The 21,603-nt window shown below is 41.2% G+C and overlaps 1 protein-coding gene across 1 annotated transcript; it reads left to right on the top strand.

Moving 5' to 3' along the window:
- Positions 1 to 5,923: 5,923 nt before the first annotated feature.
- Positions 5,924 to 20,764, top strand: SLC35F2 (solute carrier family 35, member F2; the record flags this gene model as incomplete). Its single annotated transcript, XM_009708314.1, has 7 exons — positions 5,924 to 6,127; positions 6,685 to 6,812; positions 12,483 to 12,642; positions 14,277 to 14,433; positions 15,247 to 15,299; positions 15,974 to 16,128; positions 20,441 to 20,764. Coding segments are annotated over 7 exons (1,076 nt in total), but the record flags the coding sequence as incomplete, so codon positions are not given.
- Positions 20,765 to 21,603: the final 839 nt, after the last annotated feature.

The following is a 21,603-nucleotide window of genomic DNA, read 5'->3' as shown; positions in this document are numbered from 1 at the left end:
TTTGTTAAACTAAGAGTGTAATCTCACATATGCACATGTGCGCTTGATTTTCGTAGTAATTCTGGCTTAATCTTTTTCAGTTTTCCTATTTTTTTCTGTACTTTTATCTATTTCCTGCTTTCCTGTACTTTGTTCTGTATGTTTTATCAACATTGGTGTGAAGAACAGGTCACGGAGGGCAGACAAGATAACAGAACAAAATAGCTGAGATGGGGTGCGGAGTCCAGCAAGACCAATATCCCCTTTCCCACCTTCCTTGAATCAGCTTAGGACAGAGACCCGTTCAAGTATATCGCTTAAAATGTCAGCACTGGTTAAGCATGGAAAACTTGAGGGAAAAAAAGATCCGCCGAGTTGTGCAGGCGTCGCATGTGTCCCAAAGCTGGTACTTGCGAAGCGCTGCCTTTTGTGAGAGCAGAACTCTCTTTTCTGACTTCCAGCCTGCAAGAGCTACCATTCACTTACAGCCTCAGTTTCAAATAATCCCTGTCTAAAAGGCTTTTTGGGGGCTCTGGATTTGGTCTCTAATAACTATTGCATCAGGTACCCTTGGCTGATGAATAGGAGGTGCTGGCTCTCCTGCTGGTCTCATCGTGCTCATAAGCTGGCGTGTGGCGACTGGGCTGCGTGGAGAGGTGTGCTGGCCAAGCAGAGTCTTATTCCAGAGGGCAAAGCCTGTCGTTTGGTTATAAGTTTTCTTTTTTCATTTCTCCTACCTGTCAGGAATGCTCAAAAAGACAAGATAAGAACTTGTTGAACTGTTCAGGAACCTCACTTGTGCTAGTAGTTTTGCCAAAACGTTGCCAAAGGACTACCTAAGTGAGCCTACGTGAGTACTTGAAAGAAAATAAAGGGCTCTCGCAGATTTTTTCGCAAAGTGTCTGAGATACTGAATTGATTTTTTTTTTGTCTTCTTTTTTTTTCCCCAGATGGCTGGAGGCTCAGCCACTTCAGTTTTGTTAGAGGCCTTTCTGAATCATAGCAAGGTTTAATACTTGGATGTAATAAGCTAGAGTGCTTTTTTTGTTGGTGTGTTTGTTTTTTTTTTAAGTAAAACCGGTAGAAAGTATGCTTTCTGGTTTTTGAATCTAAGTCTGTCTTTTCTGTTTCTTACCTTTTACAAGTTAAATTGACCTCAGTATCAAAGCAGAACACTGAAATACTAACTTCTGAAAATGTTAGTTCTTAAAAAGATTTTTTTTTTTTCCTGTCCTGAGCTATTTGCTGATCATGTCAGAATATGGCTTCAGTCTGAACCTGCATTTTCCTTTAACTACTCGCATGAAAATGTGAGATTATTCAAATGAAATGGTCTCTCCCCCCCCCACTTCAGGGAGGGTTTAATAGTTAAAACTGACATGCAAGTAAACTCTCTATGTAAAGACTGTTGCCAGATTTTGCCTGTTAGAGTTTAACTGGTGACATAAATAAATTTAGTTTTTGAAAAACTGTATTTATTTTCATGAAAAAAAAAAACATGTTAAAATTATAGGATTTGTTATACTAATAGCCAATAAGTTTGTTAACTGTGGGCTTACTAGATTTTCTTTAACTTCCTCGGATATAGACTCTGATTGTATTTTAATATCTTGGGCTATTTTTCTTCTGCGTTTCACGTGGAGCCAAGGAAAGCCAGCCTGACATTCTCACGGTGTCAAGAGCTGCACATTGTTCGGGGTTAGCTTCAGACCAATGTGTGGCAAAATTTCATGTTCTAAAAAAAATTCCCCAAATGACTCTTAGTTTTGCTCATAGCCATAGATATAGGTAGCTAAGATATGGTGGCTGAAGGGGAGAGGAGGAGTAATTATTTAGTAGCCAACTACCAAGCAGTGAAAAAAACCAAAAACAAACCAAAAAAAACCCCAAACAAAAACCCTCCCAAACTATAAAACTAAAAGGCCATTTCAGACCACTTACCTTGCGTCATCTGAGAGTCCAAAGTGATTTAGTCCTTACCAATGCATTAAAAAAAGAGCAGAGAGGATCAAGTTCTGACACAGGAAAGTTAATTATTAATATATTTCAAAAAATGATGATAAATTATTAATAAGAAAATCACGGTCATCGATACTCATGTCAATACCGGAATGAACGGAAACTCATGTCCTTGAAGCATTTTTCTTATAAGAAATTGTCTTGCAAAATAAAACCAATAGGATTTAAAGTTTGCTCTCAAGTTTTACGGAGGGTCAAACACTTTTTTTAAATTTACTGTGGGAATTTAGTAGGTACTGAAATAGTAAGGCTCCTGAACCCCCATTTAATGAGAGGGTCATCTTACTCTGTTCAAACCGCTGTCTTGCTGCCTTGCGCCTGGCGCATCGTGCCGGCAACGTCACCGTTGCAATTTGAAGAAATTAATTTTGACACCTTGGCAAATGGTGTGAGGGGAAACCATTGCTGCTTCCTCCTGAGCCTTACACCTGGTGTTGGCGGGGAGGTCTGGGTAAGAAGCTGTTATTTTACACGCAGCTGAGAAAGTTGCCAGAAATGTGGTGTTTTGGGATTCACCGAGGACATTTTTTTGAGGGCAGCCTTCCACTGTCACTGAATAGTGTCTTTACATGGCTCTTTTGATCTTAACATTTTGAATCTGTTTGGGGAAGAAAGAAAGAAATCCATCAATTAAAATAGAGAAAAATAAGGAAGGGAATAAGGAAGGCAGTGAGGCAGGGTCAGGCCTGCTTGCCTTGTCAGGTGCCTTTGGTACTGTAGAAGTAAATGCTGTAGGGCTGCTGAGACATACATTAACTAAATTGCAATGATTGCTGGTGCAGTAACCACTAAGCAAATGGTTCTGTGGATTCTGGACCTGTGTCTGTTCCCATATGCAAAAACACAAGGAGATAATTCCCTAAGTACCTTAAACTGGAGCCACTTAGTTATTAGAAAAGCTGAGGATCAGCTTAGTGGAGTTATTCCACTGCAAGAGGCCAACTAGGTCTTTCTTGTGTTTAATAAATGATGATTAAAGCTGATAAACCATTAGCAAATTTGAATGGCAGCAGATTATCCCCCTTTTACCCTCTCATTTTACCCCTTTTACCCTCTCGCTGGAGCATGGTCACTCTCCAGTTTTCCAAAACACTGTGCACATAGAGTCCAGGTCTCTGCTATCGAGAGGATGCTGCAGTTCAGGAGAAGCAAAGCTACCCCTCGCATATCATATCCTGGAGGAAAATATTTAAAACCTTGCTCCGCAGAAGTCCATGTTAAAACAGTCCAGACGCTTGCAGGGCAGTATGGCCTGTGCTTCTGCCCGTCTGCTGTGGGACCGTGTAGGAGATGGGTGAAGGGGAGTTTGCATCCAAGAGCAGGGCTTCTGCCAGCCGAGCCAGCTTTAACCTCTCCTGGTAATGTATTAATAAGCACAATTAATTTTGTGGACCACGTAGGCTTCACAGCTTTGCTCCAGTAAAATTACGGCAGTTTTGCCCAGTCACACCTCTGCTCAGGTTTGGTCCCCACCTACACATCTCGGCCTAGCTAGTCCAAGCACAGGGGGAGTTTAGTCCAATAAATTGCTAAAGGCTTACTCTGAGCCTCCTGAACTGAGGGTAAAGAAACATTTTCTGCTAGTTTGGAGCAAGAAACTCTTTATTTGAATAATATTATCTGTGTATTTTTTAAATGCCTGAAATGACATTTTTCGTGTGTTGTTCACCGCATTATTTCTTCCTTGAGATTTCAATGAGTCTTTTGTCATCTTACCTCCTGCAAAGGAGCCAGAGTTCACAGGGCTGACAAAAGACGAGCTGGAACCGTCGTCTGCGCCTGCTTAAGAGAAGAGGTAGTCTTATCCCTGAAATTTTAGCTAACCTATGTTACATTCTTCTTTAGTTGAACATAAAAAGACATTTCTGCATCACAATAATTAGCCAGAATGTGACATGATCACTGCTGATTTGTTCACCAAATGGTACAATCAGATCTTTGACCAGAATAAAAATAAATTCAATAAAACAGAAGTGAGGTAGCTTCAAAGGGTTTTTTTTGCCTTTTTTTGGCATACAAATATATATAAATATATATACATAAAAATACAGGTATGTGTTTTATAGCACTGTTTATAGTTGAGGCTGTGCTACAAAGTAGCCGTGATAAACTTCTAGTTGTAACATGGTCTCTGTTGCTTACTTCAACATTCAGAATGCTAGAAATGAGAAAGTTCATTCTTTCACGCACCAGAGTTACTCACACGAGGCTGGATTGGACCTTACAAGACCTTCCAAGGTTGTCACATGATATATCAATACTTTTAATGTGGATGGGGTTGGGATTGGCAAGGCAAGCTGTAGCAAAACATGGGGCTCGAACCTTTTGGAAGTGCAGCGTGGCTGGACTTTGCAGAGATTTGCTGTCTCATCAAAATGGACTTGGAGAAAAAAATGTGCCTGGCAGCATTTTTAAAGTCAGAAGAGCTTTGGTGTCAGGCTGAATTGAAAATTAGATTCATGCAGCTGAATTAGAATCCATGCAAAGAAGATGTCTCTCTTCCAAAAGGAGGGATTGACTGTATGATTGTAGTTGGCTTTAGCACCCCTGAACACACCCTTCTTCTTGCCTGGCAGCTGTATAGCTTACAGCATAGCTGGGTGAGCTGATATTTACTACGTTAAAGTCACCCACCTTGGGAAAACAAACGGTATTACTGTTGGATGGCGTGCCTGGCATGTGGTTGCCCTGCCAGGAATCGTCGGGGAGAGATGTGGGCACAGGGTAGATGCAGAATCCTAATGGGATGCTTTCTTTCCTTGCTGGATTACTTTGAATAGGAACAAATGAATCAGTTGTGCAGACAGTTATGTTCTCATCAGTAATGTTCAGAGTAAACAGATGTGAAGTTTGCAGACCTACGCAGCACTGAGCCCCTGTCACTGTGTATTGTGAGTATGCAGGCGGAGACTGGCGCGGTACAAATTTGCATAGCTCCACTGGCAGGAAAAAGAGCAAACCAAAAGATATGGTGATCTCTGTGTGCTCCTGTTTGTCTGGGAGCATCTGGAATAGTTCACTTATTAGGTGAAGAATTGCTACTAAAAGAGCATGAGCTTTTTTTTTTTTTTTTCCCCCAACCCCTAGCTCTGGGTTGAACTTAAAAGGAGTTGTAAATGCTAACATGATCTTTGGCCACAATGTGTTCTTAACTCCACCCTCAATTACAGCAGGACGTGATGGAATATAGCAGAAAAAGTCTACCATAAGTATTAATTATAACAATTCTTATTATAAGAAAGATTTTTTTTTTTTTACAGTGAGAACAATCAATCACTGGAATAACCTCCCCGGCGATGTGGTGGAGTCCCCATCGCTGGAGGTTTTCAAGATGTGACTGGACAGGGTGCTAGATAGTCTCATCCAGGCTCCTTTTCCCATGAAAGGTTGGACCGGATGATCTTTCGAGGTCCTTCCAACCTGGGCCGTTCTATGATTCTATTGTCAGTGCTTTTGTATTTCCTTAGCATTGCTCAGCTTAGGGTCTCAGCTCACTTTTAAAGACTTAGGTCTCAGAAGAGCCTGAAGGCAGTCGTGCCTTATCTCCATGTTACAGATTTCTGTTGACCAAAGTCAGAATGGGATTCAGTGGAGGACGCAGGATCTAACTCAGGGTGTGTGTATGAAAACCTCTCGTGATGAGAATAGATCCTGCTATTGGTTTGAGCCTGCCCCAGATGAGCTGCTTGAAGATCCTTGCAAATTATTGCACTCTCTGTCACTGATGGTTTGAACTGACCTCACTTCTTACATGGCTGTCATGAGGTTAGACTAGATCTTCTGTGTAGACAAAACCCTGCTTACCGGTAAATCAGAACAGCATTGATAGGGAGTAGAAAAAGAATAAAGTGTCAGTCTAAAAAATGGCATTTTCCCTGTACAACTAGCAAATATTTTATTAAAAACTTGAATGTTTAATGCTAAGCTTACTGTGTTGTCTTTTATATTCACAGGTATATTTTGAAAACGATCATTCTGGGCCAGACGCTCTCCTTGTTTATCTGTGGGACTGCTGTTACAAGCCAGTACCTAGCAGAGCAATACCAAGTGAATACTCCCATGTTTCAAAGTTTTATCAACTATTCTTTGCTGCTTCTAGTTTATACAACAATGCTGGCATTTAGGACTGGTATGTGAAATATGGGATGGGAGATTCTGGTTCATCTTTTTTTTTTTTTTCCTCTTCTACATTTTTCTTTCAGATTTTGAAACTAAAGAACTCAATTCTTGTCCTAGTTTTTTATGTTCCTACTGAAATTCCTGCTTTATAATAACATATGGAAATTAATTTCACAGGTTATATGTGCTTTTAATTTGATTTAATTTTATATCTATTTAAAATTGTGTGCTCTTTGGTTTCGAGTCCTGTGTTATATTGGGGAAAATAGGCTTTGTTGTAACAAGCTTCTTTGACAGAAGCTATTTAATATTCCTCCTATTCTTACTAATTTACTCTTTAAACAACTCTAGCCTTGTGGGTTTTTTCCTCACATGGAAGAATTTCTGGGCTTTTCACCATTTGCATTGTCTCCTCCCAGGCTGCATTTTGTTGTTATTGTGTCTTTCTTGAGCAGAGGCAACCAAAACTGAACATCTCAGTATTATTTATACTTCTAAAAAGCAAGATTCCTGTGCAACATTTGATTGGAAAGAAACACATATTGATTACTGCTTTCTTCTAAACAGGCAGTGACAGTCTTTGGCAAATTTTGAAACAGAGGTGGTGGAAGTATATTTTTTTGGGACTGGCTGACGTTGAAGCCAATTACATGATTGTGAAAGCCTACCAATACACGACCCTCACAAGTGTGCAGGTAAGGACCGATGTCTCTTTTTGAACTGTTGCTTTTATTACAGTTTTGGACCAGTTTCTGAAATGAGATTCATAGGACAGACATGGAAACTCTGTAAGCCTGAAAACTTTCCAATATCTATTTTCTCTCTGCAGTACAGGGAAGAGCATCCTGCATCATGAATAACATTTCCAGGAAACAGAGAAAATTGGCTGGTACTGCTCAGTACCAGCTCTTGAGTTGAACTCCAATTATTTGGATAGAAAGCACTTCTAAGAGTTTGCTGACAGCCACTCAGGTTTTTCTCCTGACACAAACTAAAGATTTATGACCAGGTAACAGTCACTCAGCCCAGGTTCTTGCTGATGAGAGCGAGGCAGATCTCTTGCCCAGTCCTAGAAGCTGTGGGAGATGTTGTGAGATGTAACCCCACTCATGAGGACATACTGATAGTTGCCCGGTGTTGCTGACCATGCAGTGAGGGACCAGCCCAATGGCTTTTCACAGAATCACAAAATCGATTTGGTTGGAAGAGACCTCTGGGATCATCAAGTCCAACCTTTGCCCTCACACCCCCATGTCAACCAGACCATGGCACTAAGTGCCACCTCCAGTCTTTTCTTAAACCCCTCCAGGGGTGGGGACTCCACCACCTCCCTGGGCAGCCCATCCCAATGCCTAACGACCCTTTCTGTGAAGAAATGCCTCCTCATTTCTAGCCTGAACTTCCCCTGGCGTGGTTTGAGACTTTTGGGTGTGGCACTTAAGGCCCCTCTCTGGAAGAGATGGAAGGTCAGCATGCCAGGCCCCTGAAGTGACAATAGACGTCCCCTACAATGCCAGTGCTGCCCTAGGATAAACTTTGTGTTCTGAAATAGCTCTACAAGCAGGAGGGCTAAGGCTGGCATTTCTTTGTCACCCTACACAGACATAAGCTGCTGGAAGAGTTAGTGCCTTCCTCCTGCCTCCAACTGCATGCTCCTGAGCTTGCGTGGCCAAAATCCCTGGAGCAAACTGGCTTGGGGCACTGAGTAAAGTTAGAGTAAACCCTGCCTTTTGCTGAACTATTGGCGAGCTGTGTCAGGCCCAGGTTAGCTCACTCTGTGGTTCCACAGCTGCTGCTGGAACAAGGGAGGGGACGGTGCAGAAGCAAGGAGGGACTGTGGCCAGGGCCTTGCCAGCCTCTGCCTGCTCTTACTGACAGTGTATCTGTGGCTGGGGTCATGGTCTCACTTGAATTAAAAAAATGACATACCATACAGAACTGGCTGTTCGTTGGAAAGGAGTGTTTAGGTGTCAGTGTTTTACAGAGTCAAAGTAACAAGGGTCAATATTTAAAAGAATTACCTGTAAAGCAATAAACTCCTGTGGTCTGGGCTCCCTTTAGAGAACGGCAGTAATTTTTCTTTGCACTGCTAAAGACCAGTAACATGTGCCTGTTGGATTGTTATTGTCACATTTCCACTTCATGCTTAACATATTATGACTCATTAGGCCTTTAATTTCCTTACAAATAATGCCTAAGAAATCAGAGCTTTAAGAGTGACACATTTCGGTCTCAAGATCAAGTTAAGCTGCTAATTGGGACACTGTTTGATCATATACTTTACAGCTGAAAAAGCCAGGACTTTGATCTGAGTTCTCAGAAGTAGTAAAGCTATTCCCATGGTTTCTTTCACAGAAATGGAGAAAGAATAGAGTAGGTTATCCTGTCCAGTTGCCAAACTCAAGCATTTGCTGAACCTTTTTCCCATGTGGTAACCTGCAGACTGATGCTGCTTTATGTCAGTTCAGTAGTCACAAATTTGTTGTAACTGCCTGTTACTGTAAGGTTTCTTGCACATTTCTCTGAAGTCACCAGTTTCTCACCGCTGTCAGAAATGAGGTACAGGACAATAAAAAAGCCTGTGATTTACTCTAGTGCAAGGTATTTGTTATCTGTCAGTAGCAAGCGGTTCTGCAGCTACATCAGAACCTGTGATTCAGAGCACCCAGCCTGAGGGCCTGTCAGCAGTGCTGGTTGTGAGCGGATGCCCAGGGAGCATAAAAGCAACGCTGGACTATACAGCATCTTCCCAAATACAGGGTAATCACTGTTAAAATTCTGGCTGGCTGAAGCTTCAGCTCAGCCCTATGAAACTTGCCTTCAAAGACGAATTTTCTCAGCTCAGCAAGGAACTTCCATGTATTTTCTCACATGTGCGCACAAGAGCAGAACTGATTTTCCTTTAGTTATCAAATACCAGCATTGCACGGAAGGGGCTGGGAGATCTTCAGGGAGATAACATTGGGATGGCAGCTTACATTTCTCTGTAAATAAATAAAAAGCCTTTGGTCCACAACTGAACTCTTTCTGTTGGGCTGTGGCTGAGGCAGTGCCAGGAGACTTCTTGCTGCTGGTGTCCTCCTGTCTTGCAGCAGGACTTGACTGGGCTGCTGTTTAACTGCATTTTTCGTAGCTAAAAACAAGCAGCGTAGCTGTGTTTCCTGTTGTTAACGTGTTATTGGGCACATTCAGCATTTGCTCTGCAGATAATTCGAGTGGAGGTGTTTTATAAGCAGCTGTTGACAGAATATTGGCTGATAGAAGGGTGTTAACCTCAAGCAGGATGAGTCCCTGGGGCTCAGCTGGAGGCTGCCCTGAGGGAGCCTTGCAAGGAAGCGAGCAGGATGAGCTGTTGAGCTTTCTTGCTGACAAAGCTGTCTGGAGCTGGCAACTATAAGCAAACCAATGACCTCCAACAGTCTGTGATAATTTATTAACCATGTATTAAAACATCTTTTAATAATTTACTCGCCCTACCTTTAAAACCTGCTATAAACAGTGTGACCAAAGCCTGGCTTGAATCAAAACATTTGGTAAATCAAATCACCAGGTAATCTGTTTTTTTTCCCTTGTAAAAATACAGGCTAGAATTGAATAAGATGAGAGTTTGTGGAGGCTCTACTGACAATAGTAATCAGTACCGCAGTACTGCTGCAAATGTCCTAAAACCTGAATAAATAAACTTTATTCTTTTAAATGGTTCCATTGACACAGTTCGTGGCGATATTACATCTGCTTTGCACCTCTTTGATCTTGATCCTATACAAAAGAGAGCATTTTCCACCAAAGAGCTCTGTAATGTAGTAGATGAAGGGAAGGCAAGATCCAGTAGCTGGAAATCGGATTTCTTCTGTCTATAATTGAGGGTAATTGTCCCCAGAGCGTGATCTTCATCATTTGGTGCCTGTGTGTCCTGACTGCAAGTTCTCTAACCAGGATGCTGTAGCTCTACAGTGTGGTATTGGTCTGAATGCAATTCCCCATCCGATGTTACTGAAACAGCTTCTGGCTCATTATGAACTACTCCCTTATATCTTAAGAATTTTTTTAAAAGGATTTTTCTTCCACTCTTTCTGTTTGGGTTGAAAAACTGCTTGGAGGTTGGAAAGCTACGTGGTAACATCTCAACTAATGATGAAGTGAACACTTACTTAGTAGAAGAGATGTCTGCTACCAGGGGGGTAAAAATTTTGCTTTCTAATGTTTGTAATATTTCTTGTTGTTTGATACTAGTCAGTCATATTTGGAGGAAATGTCAGAAGTTTTTTCTTGAGTCTAGACTCAAGGTAAGATAGAGAAAAAGACCTGTGACTAGATAGAAACTCACAGCATGATATTTTTCCGTAGAACAAAGTTACATTGAAATATGTGGCATCACATATTAGAACTTGTGTGACTGTAATGTCTCAATACAGGCTAGGCAAGTGCTTTTGCACTTCACAAACGGACTTTACAAACTGGACAAGCTGGAGGCAATCCAAAGAGCAATGATGACAAATAGATGGAAGGATTAGAGGCACTGTTAGGATTTAATCTGCAATAACTCCCCTTAACGTTATGCTTGTAAGACTTTAATTATGAACAAGTAAAACCAGGCATCTCAGGAAAGTTGTACGAGTTTGGTTAAAACCCTGGGGGACAATGAACTAACAGAAGCCAGCACAGAAGACAACTGCAGTGGTGCACTTAGGCAGGCAGAGGTTGGCAATGAACGTTAAGGACTAAGGGCTCTTGTGATTGTAATGATTATGCCCCAGTCCTGTTGACCTGGACTTAATAATTTGTAGGGACTTCAGGAGGCCAAGTTTTAAGGGCTGACATTTGAGAGTAATTTATGAGCAGTCTTTGGAAGGCTACTATGTGTTCGACTGTAGACTGTTCCCTTATATAGTTTCATAGAATCACAGAATGGTTTAGGTTGGAAGGGACCTTAAAGCCCATCCAGTTCGAACCCCCCTGCCATGGGCAGGGACACCTTCCACCAGACCAGGTTGCTCAAAGCCCCATCCAACCTGGTCTTGTACACTTCCAGGGATGGGGCAGCCACAGCTTCTCTGGGCAACCTCTGCCACTGCCTCATCAGGAAGAATTTCATCCTAATCTCTCATCTAAATCTTCCCTCTTCCAGCTTAAAGCCAGTTTCATTGCACTCTACTGAGGCAGGTCAGAAAACAAATCTTTTTTTTTTTTTTCCCTCCAGACAAATTCAGAAACAAAGTCTATTTTGTTGAATTAAATATTAAATGAGTTATGCTTAGCTCAATGTTCTTGGTATTATTTGATTATTCTAGAACATTACGCCCATCTTATGCTGCAGCAAATTTTTCTGTATTAAAGTACCCAGCTAACTCTCAATATTTTCTGTAATAAAAAGAACGGGTAGAAGATGGGTTGGTCTAACAGCAAGGCAAAGATAGACAGGATTTTAGGAACATACGGAGCGGGGATAATAAAGAAAGGAAAGGGAAGTCAGTGTCACTGCTTGTCATGGAGTGCTGACATCCTTGAACCGTAACTGTTCAGTCTGCTCAGGACAATGTCTGCAAACGCATCTGAAGTGCTTTGAAGCTCCGTCTGCCTTGTGTGTCTCTGCTGCTGGGGCATGGGTGAGTTAGAGTGGGTTAACTGCTTCTGACTAACCGGTCAGCTCTAACAGAGTAATGAAAACACATTGGTGGCTTGTACGTGCTTTTGTGGGAAGCTGGAAGATTGGGAAGGTGACTTTAGGAAAACTGTTCTTCCCTTCCTGTCTTCCTTCTACCAGTTTTGCACATGACTTCCAGCATATGTATGAATTTTATTTTTTTTTTGGTAGGATCCAGTTGGGGGAGGAAAAAAAAAAATCAAAACCAAAACTGCAAGGTCAGATTCTTGTCCTAGTCCCTTCAATGTAAAATCAGATTACTTGTATCCTTCAGTAGTTCCAGATTTTTACTTTATGTGCATAGAGCCCTAAATTCTAATTACAGATTTGAGGAGGAGTGAAAAGGAAATGTCGAAGAACCGTCTCCTTGTATTGGTGTCATGGGCAGCAATGCGGTTTCAGAGCAACATCCTAGCATTCATTTGTGAAGCTGCAAAGATTGATTTAATCTGTCATTAGAAGCATTTCTAGATCAGTGCCTTCCTACCAGGAAAGAGGGGACCCCGGCCCCAGCTCCTCCTTCACTTGCAAAATGCTTTTAATGGTAAAAAGTGGGTCTGACCCCTCTTTTAAACAAATCTTTTAAACAGTGGGGTTCCTTTGCAGCTTTTGTTAACATCTGATAGCGATGGAAAGTAAGATCCTGTACGTTTGCTTTTAGGATAGTGCAATCCAGATTTGGGGTAGGTTTCTAATTCAAACCTTTTCTCTGTACACACAGCTGCTGGACTGCTTTGGGATTCCTGTGCTGATGGCTTTGTCATGGTTCATTCTCCGTGCAAGATACAGGCTGATCCATTTTCTTGCTGTTGCCGTCTGTTTGCTGGGTGTAGGAACAATGGTGGGTGCAGACATTTTGGCAGGGAGGCAGGACAGCGAAGGTAAGGAGTCCTTTATCGTGGGGGGGAACAGCGGCGAGACGGTTCCCATGGTGGGCTAACTTGTAAAGGAGAGAGACGCACAAATGCAGGGGGAGCGGATATAGTTTTATTTTAAAAGAGTAAAGGAGAAGACACACTGCTATTTGTATTTTTTGTCCAAGAAGATAGTGGCTGAGGAGAAACTGATTTGGTAGGGAGCTGTGGAATTTCTTTGCTTGTAGGTTTGGATTATTTCATCCACCTTAAAAGAGAAACACTTGTGTTAAGCTTAAATTCTGCTGCTGTTCATCAGACCTGATGAAAGGCCTCATTCTTGAAAGCTTTTTCACTTTTACTAATTGTGTGAGATGATCTTATCTTGCTTACACGGTATCAGCCTGCTGGCAGCCAGACTTCTCCGATTTGCGGTTTTCTATGAGCGTAAATAGCAAATAAAAAGTTCCTCAACAGCACTTGACTTCTCTGAGTTACCTTTGGCAGACCCAACAGAAATGGTCCACGTATCCCCAAGGCCCACAGGTCACAGCCTGGAAAGCAGGGGCTTACTCTGGGAGAGCCAAGAGGAGATGTGGGCAGGATGCTGGGATTCTGAGGACCTCCGAGAAGGAGACTGGACTCTGGGGACCAGGATCCAGCTGGGTGTAGATAAGGGCAGGTCTTGTCTTGTCTATGACAGCTGCTTACATCAACCCATATCATAGCGATCTTATTTTGAATAAGAATTTTGAATTTTCAGAGCCAGAGGGTACGAGGCAAGGTAAATTTAAGGGCATTGCCTTCATCAGGCAGCATAGAGATAAGCCTCTTTGGTGTTATTTTGGAGCCTTACTGTAGGTAAGACATCAAGACAAACTGAGTTTTAGCTTTAATGCTATGTGGTACAAGTATCTTAGTCCTGAGGGAGAAAAATCTTCTTTCCCTGAGACTTTAAGACACTTGTGTTTTATTTGCTGACCTGGGCATCCTAACTACTGCTTACCCTCATATTTCAGACATATTTTCTTAGTGATTGCCAACTGGCTCAGGGAAGGACATTTTAAATCAATTCAGGGTTTTAAACAACGGCAATCTTCTAGCTATTTAGCTGATGCAGAACGGTATTTACTTGATGAGTGATTGTATCACAGGGAGTCCCATTCGCACAGTATAAATAAATTGCAGCAGGACGCATGATACCACCCATCTGCAGTGCCCACTTAAAACCTGTCATAAACCTGAAGCTGAGTCCAGGTCCCGCTGAAATCAATAGACTTGAATCAGACCTTACTGCAAAAGCAGGGGCAATATTGAGAAAGGTGGAGAGCATCCCTAACTGGGAATTTTCTCAACTCCCTACAGTGCCTAAGGTCAGCAGAAGTAGAATTGGTCCAGACTATGCAGCAGCAGCTTAGTCAGGATGAGACTTCAAAGCTGGGTTTAGCTTATTCCAGACTGCGCAGGGTGAGGTCAGCGGGTAGCAGAGTCCATGCGCGGACACCAGGCCACTCATCTGCTCACACAGATGTTTCCTCTCCCTTACCCTGGAAGGCACTAGGAAGATAAGAGATGTTAGAGATAAATTTGTTTGTCTTTTTAAGGAAAGTTAAAAAGTGTTTGCAGCATTGCCCTTATTGTGGATTAATATTTCTGTACAGGTAGTGACGTGGTGATTGGAGATGTCTTAGTGCTTCTTGGTGCTTCTTTGTATGCCATTTCTAATGTGAGTGAGGAATACATTGTGAAAAATCTGAGCAGAGTGGAGTTTCTAGGAATGGTGGGCTTGTTTGGGACTGTTATCAGCGGTCTACAGCTGTAAGGATCTAATATTTATTTTAAAACTAATTAAGAATATTCTACAGATGATTGCTTGTCTACTGTGAAATGATGATGTTGTTATTAAGTTAATTCTTTACGTCTGCATTTGGCCTATATGGGAGTCCCTCCACTTTAATTTTATTTTTGTTGCTGATCAGCATCCGTTTTAGTATCCTTTTTATTTGCACTACTCTTATTACAGCAATTCTAAAGCTGAAATGCTGCGATTGAGCACATACGATACTTGGCTGTATTTTTGATTTTGTTGATCTTCATGAGGATGCTCAGTACGCTGAGGACTGTTCACAGGAATGTATTTCTTGTAATGGATTTCATGTAATGGATTTTCTCTGTGGGAAATTTTAGGAGATAATCGTTAGCAGGAGGTCTTCCATATTAAACTTCAGTTTAAAATGAAGCCATGTATACTCTTACAAAAAACCACATTAGAGTAACAGACCACATGTACTTAAATCTGTCTAATGAATTTTCTGTTCCTCATTTCTCATCATTATAGTTAATAATTGCCTCGGTATATAAAATAAAACTGAATCTCTGAAGGATGAAAAAGCCTGGGAAGAAGGCATAAGAATTAAATAAAAGTGCTCTTGACTTTCAGGCACTTTGATTTTCAAGTCTTTTTTCATGCTTGTTAGATGTTGGAGTTAGTGTCATTCAATAAAATTTTGAACAAAAAATTAAGGGATTATAAATCAAAATGTTTCTTACATATTTTGGTAATTAAATTCTCTATTTGATTATGATTTTTTTTTTCTTTTTTACTGTATTATATCTTTTCTCTAACTCTAGAGCCATCGTGGAACATAGAGAGATAATGAAAATTCAGTGGAACTGGAAAGTTGGTATGTGCATGACAAAATGATGTGCATTTTTACAAAACACTGGAAAATGATAATCATTTAGACTTCGAATGCTGGAGTTTTCATTTTCTTTCTCTGGATATTAAGCGGCATTCATATTATGTTGTCACAGATTTATTTTCTGCAAGCTTTGCAGCTCATCAGAGAGATAACATTTGCAGGACTGAACATTAAAAACTTTGAGCTCAGTTTTGCATTTTACAGATAACATTAAGTAATTTTTCAAAATAAATTGAAATAAGTAAAAATTAAACCTGTCTAATTACAGACGTGTTTGGTGTTGGAGCATCACAAGAACATTTTTCTGTTCTCCTTCCTAAATGAAATACTGGAAAAATGGATTTTGTGACACATTCTGACCTCAACAGAACTGTACGTTATTAAGAAATGTGGCTCTAAATTTCTTCAGTCAGCTCTTGCGTTAACTAGGAAAGAATGAGAACTTTCTTGCATAGATACAGTAATTTTTGCAATAGAGGGTAATCTTGGAAAAGAAGTATTTCTTCCATGTTTTTCTTAAATTTACATTCTCATATCTTTTAGGAGACCTTATCTGAAAAGATAAAAATGCATAGTTTAAAGCGTCTGAGGAATATCAATGCTCTTTAAAATTATTATTCCCTGCCTGAGGAGTAAATTGTCATCTTGTTTTGCAGCATTACTGTTCACAGTCTTTGCACTGTGTATGTTTGGGCTGTATAGCTTCATGCCAGTCGTGATTAAAGTTACCAGTGCAACCTCCGTCAACCTGGGTATTCTGACTGCGGATCTCTACAGTCTGTTCTTTGGGCTTTTCCTCTTTTTCTATAAGGTAAGTACCTTCATTCTTTCGCTATAATTTCAGTTAGGTTTTTACATCAAAATTATAAATAAAGCATAACGTTCTTTAAAGCCCCTGAACAGTCATTTGCAGTTGTACATTTCTGCAGCTTGTATCATTCATCCTTGGCAGATGTCAATCAGGAGGAGTCATACGTAGGTAATTACATAGCATTGCACCATTAGGCAGATGGTGATTTTCAGACATTTTCGCAGTTGATGGAATATGTTAGAGTTCATGTTAAGAGATAGTAAATAATTTCCCAATGTCTTGAAATGGTAGCGTTCTTACCGTAAGCCCTGTATGTTACATTTGGTTCATCCCTACAGGTGTCCAAAGAGGGGGTTTGAATCTCCCTGTCCTGAAAGGCATTTGGTGTCTCAGAGAGGAGCAGTTTGACTTGATTTCCAGAAATTAATATTTTCTTCTAGAAATTCAGTCTGTTCATTACCAACATCTTGGGATAAGAATCAAGCTCTCTCAGTGCTACTGCTAAGGAGGGACTAAAGGAACTGAAAAAAATGCAGATAACTATATTATTCTGTACACTCTCCAAAAGGCAGTTCCTTTTATTGTGCTTTAAAATATTTTTGATAGTGTCTATTCAAGCTAAATGACAGTGCTAAAAAGATTTCATTCCACCCTACGCTTTTCATCCAGAATCATTTGTGGGAACCTAGCTCGTTACAGCAATTGGGGTAATCGAGTCAGTCGCTCGGTGACTGGAAAGGCTCAGTGAGAAGCTTGTGAACTGTGCTTAAGAACTTAATTTGTGTTATTCCATGTGGTTGCTTTCTCTTCAGCATTATGGAAAGCCAGAAGCTTTTAGGTCAGACTTGTTTGTGAAAATGAAGGCCAATTTATTTTACAGCGCAGAGGTCTGGTAATGGTAGGGTTCAACAGCACCTAGATTTTCCTTTCCAAGAGTCTCTTAGCTCAGCTTTCCTCCCTGTTTCGGGTTCCAAAATTCACTCCAAGCTACAAAGCATCCATTAAAAATGAATGTAGCAAGTGAACCGTACTTACATTCTAACAATTAAAAAAATCCTTTATAAGTCCCTTCCAAACATGTCTTTTGGCACCCAGATAGCTTAACTCAAGAAGTGATTATAAATTTATATTCATAATAGTAAAGAGGAAGAAGTAAGCAATAGCTTTGGAAGGGATATAAACTTTTATTCTTCAGGATTCTTAGCGTGTTTTGAGGAGGAGTGTTTCTGGGAGAGGATCATCTCATAATTACTAACTGCGGGATATCCTGGTAGCAAAAAGGAAAAATTAATTGAAAAATTGGGTTGTATTATGAGAGATTTTCAGATGTTTATTAAAATAGGAACTTGCATCTGTGGTTAGAAACAATGAAGTAGCAAAAAGGGGAGCAATAATAATGCCACATCTTTAGTAATCAGAGGATCTGAGGTAGCTTAGGAAGCAAGAACTGAGAGTGAGCCTGATTTTAACATGGCTTTTGACACAACACTTAGCAGTAGGAAATCTTATTGCCAAGTTACCCATATAGTTTCTTTACCTATGGGGTAAAGAAACCAGGCATGACATTTCCTGGATTAAAAAGCACCCTGGATGCAGGAACCTACAAACAAAAATACAAGGAATCGCTCTGTGTTCCCCATTAGCAGATGATATTTCACAGCAAGCCCCTGAAGGCTTGGCTGGGCTGGGGAGCGGAGCGAGCCACGCAGAGCTCCGAATTGCTCTGATCTGAGCCTGCTCTGAAACAGAAGCAGCACCAACACACGGCGGCTACAGCAGAGACCAGGCCCAGGAATTGATGAGGTTTTGACTTTTGCACAGGGTTTTGCTAATGCAGTCAACTTTTCAGCCCCAGCCACATCTGTTGAAGGTGAAATGTGAATTTTGCATGCCTTTTTTGATGAGCTCTTTTTTTTTTTCTTCTACTTCATAATCAATCTTTGCTGTGCTTGTTGCTAACGAGCTCATTCTATAGATACCTGTAATCCCTCAAGAGATATTAAAAAAGTTCTCCAAATGCTTTTGTTGTTAAAACTCCTTTGGAAGGGAGTATACTGCAGATACAGACACTAGATGGAGTTACAGTCCTCCAGTAACTTTTAAAGTAGCCTTTAGGCCTGATAGCGAGTATGGGGAATATAAGCTGCACAGGTACGACTGGAATTAGTGTCTGAAGCAATGAAGTTCCTGCAATATTTGAAATGAGAGGAAAAAAAAAAAAAAGAAAAAAGGGGAAAAGAGCACTGAGCCCTCCCCAAAAATGAAAGAAAGCAAAAAAAAAAAAAAGAGCATAGACCTGTTGGAGCAGCATGGTTACGGTTCATCTATGTCAATAGCTGCAATATATCACAGAATTCATATGGTTGGAAGAGACCTCTGGGATCACCGAGTCCAACCTTTGCCCTCACACCACCATGTCAGCTAGACCGTGGCACTAAGTGCCGTGTCCAGTTTAGGTTTTTTTTTTTAATTATTTTTTTTTTAACCCGGAGCATCGCTGCTGTGTTAATCTCCCATTGATATTTCTTGGTTTGTTTTATAATATCTTCAAGGCCAGTTGAATGGGGCGGAGGGGAGAAGAGAATTTTTGCTTTTGAGGCTGGATCAGGAGCCAGCTGGTACAAATCAGTGTCATTTCACTGAATGGCTACACGGCATAACATTCACTTTGGTACTGATTCACACACATGATAAGGCATACGAAATAAAAAATACACAGTTTATGCTAATTCTTAATGCATTCTTATATTGATACCAGTTTAATTAAATGACTGAACAAATTAATTCAGCACTTACCTACCCATGTAAAAGAAAGGGACTGTGGTGCAACTCAGACTTAGCAAGTAGCCGAGCGCTGGCACCCTGAAAGAGAGACCGGGGGGCACAGGAGGCGGTGGGCCAGTGAACCTCAGGTTAAAGACTTGTCGGCTCTATGGAGAAAAGAACTGAATCGGAGAGAAAAACTTCCAAACAGGGAATTTTGGAAAGAAAGACAGGCCTGGAATCACAGCTACGCTGCAACAGCGTTGGCACCCTGCCTTGGTGACTGCAGGAATGGGTCAGTCGGGTGTAGGACCAGGGATGCTGCGGCTGTCTCCATCAGGACATCTTCAGAGCTTGGTGTTTCCTCCCGCGCAGAGTGAACGCTTGAGTCCAAGCTCCTCCAGGCAAACAGCCAGCAAGGTGAGGAGAGAGGGCACATTATTCCAAGGCCACTGGGTTTCAATCTGCATGGTTTTCCTTTTGCATGGTGCCGTCCAAGGGTTTCCGAGCCAAGTGACTGACAGCTAGGAATTGCGATACCTTAATTGTAGATGCCTCCGTCTTTTTTGGATCAGAGTCCACTGTCCAAGTCCTCCCATTCATTTCGTCTAGCTCTGCTGCTTGATGAAGTAGAACATATTTTTCAAGCATGTCTAAGGAAGCTAAGGAGGTTAGGGAATATTGACAGTGGGAGGTAGGATGCACTGTGTCCTTCATTCTACTGTTTAATCAGTGTGATTTGGCAAAGGCAACATGAAGGATTTTAACAAATCTGCTGAAAAAGTGCTCCTGGCTGTGGATAACTTGAACACTTTGTATTATTGAATCTGGTGTTAGGAAGTAAGCATTTATTTTTCTGTCAAGGTGGATAAATCTTGGCAATTGTTGGACTTTTAACAGGCAAGTGAATGGTAGTGAATCAAATGCCTGATGTACCTCAGCACTCCATACTCTTACCTCACACCACTCTTAAGAGAGCACAAGTGCTGATCTCGTAAAAGGAGGTCCAGTCTCCCTCTCTTCAAGGACTTGCTGGCTGTAGAGAGCAAGCTGGTTTTAGTCCAGTAATAACATTTATCTAGCCCTGCAGATGGTTAAGAGAGCTGTGCAGAGAACCAGCCGCTCTGGTGACTTGCAGTAGGACAGAGAGATTCATCTCTTGCCAGAACCTGAACTATTTGGCTGTGCTGAAACAAAATTCTCTCAGGAGTACAGCGTTTCAGCATTCATGTCTGTAAACAACAATCCTTCAGTATTGCCACATTTGCAGCCGTTTGTTCTGTCTGTTAAGATTCTTGTATGTAGACCTAAAGAAGCTCCCCATCCAACAGCGTGGAGGATGAGATGCAGAGAAAACTAGCCAGCAGCTTGAGTCTATCAGTGAATGGAGCTGTTGAATTTTGGTTTTCAGACCTGAATACAGATCGTGGTGATGGTCCTCATTAAAATAATTTTTAAAAGGAAAGGTAGCTTTCACATTCTTAAAACAAGGCAGCATTGACATATTTTTACATCAGACAAGACTTAATGCGTCTCTTTCCTTTGCCAGTTTTCAGGTCTTTATATCCTGTCTTTCGTTATCATCATGGTGGGCTTCATCTTGTATTGTTCCACTCCAACTCGGACGGCAGAACCCACCACCTTGCCGCAGCCCACCAGCACTGGTTTGGACAACGCTGCACTAAAGCTGGAGGAGAATGACACTGTAACTCCAGCCATAACTGTACAGTTCACAAGAGGAGAAACTGTGGTGGTCAGCACTGATTAAAGAAATGGCAGCATTTCAAAATAGAGCTGCTTTTTTTTTTTTCCCTCCTGCCAAATTTCCCTCGAATATTAATCTGGAGAATTGTTCTACTGCCAAGGCATATGTCATGCTGTGCTGGTTTTAATGCGCTGGATGGACTTTGAAGGCCAGATCCTTAATCAGTGAAACTGTATTGATTTACCCTTGCAGAAAATCTGGCCCTTAGAAGAAGACAGAGTAATATTTATGTGGAGTCTCTGGAAAGTGAGAGACTGTTATTTTTAAATGCTTAATTAACTTAACAGCAAATGCTTCAGGGGAAAAACTAAGCCAAAGCAAGCTCCCAGGTCACTAAGTGGAGCAAATAGGTTTTATATTGCATTAGGGACTTAAATCTGCAAGATGCTATCTGAGGGCTTCATGGTTGCCACACCTCAGGGCCGGGAACCCTCAAATAGCATCTTGCAAAAGCCACTCGGCTTCTCCCAGGATCTTGTTCTGCAGGCTGGATTACATACATCCACCTCCGCGTGCTGATGGACTTCATTTCTCTACTGGAGGACTTCGTACATTCCACCCAAATGTTCATCTCTCCATACCGCTGCACTCCCTGTGGCAGCTGGGGCTGCTACAAGTGTCTCATTTTGAATTTTGCTATTAAGGGAAGTTTGAATATGTGTTTTTGTAATCCCTTTTTTTTTTCTCTCTCAGTGGCCTGTTATTTGGTGCGTTCCCACTAGGTGGAGGAGACAAAGTCAGGCTCTTGTTCTGTTCAGTAAAAACTGAATGTATGGGGTTTTGTTTTTGTTTTTTTTTTTTTTTTGATGAGACAGCAAAAGGATTTGAACTGAAGTTCACTTCTCAGTGAATTTCTCCCTGAAATGGGACACATTTCTGCAGAAAGATTTGAATAAAATTGGCATTTCTTAAAAAAAATTGAAGGATCTTAGCCAATCCTCATTGTA

The sequence above is a fragment of the Cariama cristata genome, unplaced genomic scaffold, assembly GCF_000690535.1.
Source record: "Cariama cristata isolate BGI_N322 unplaced genomic scaffold, ASM69053v1 scaffold10339, whole genome shotgun sequence".
Classification (NCBI taxonomy): Eukaryota; Metazoa; Chordata; class Aves; order Cariamiformes; family Cariamidae; genus Cariama; species Cariama cristata.
The sequence above is the reverse complement of the archived record's forward strand: the minus strand, read 5'-3'. Positions and strand labels throughout refer to the sequence as shown.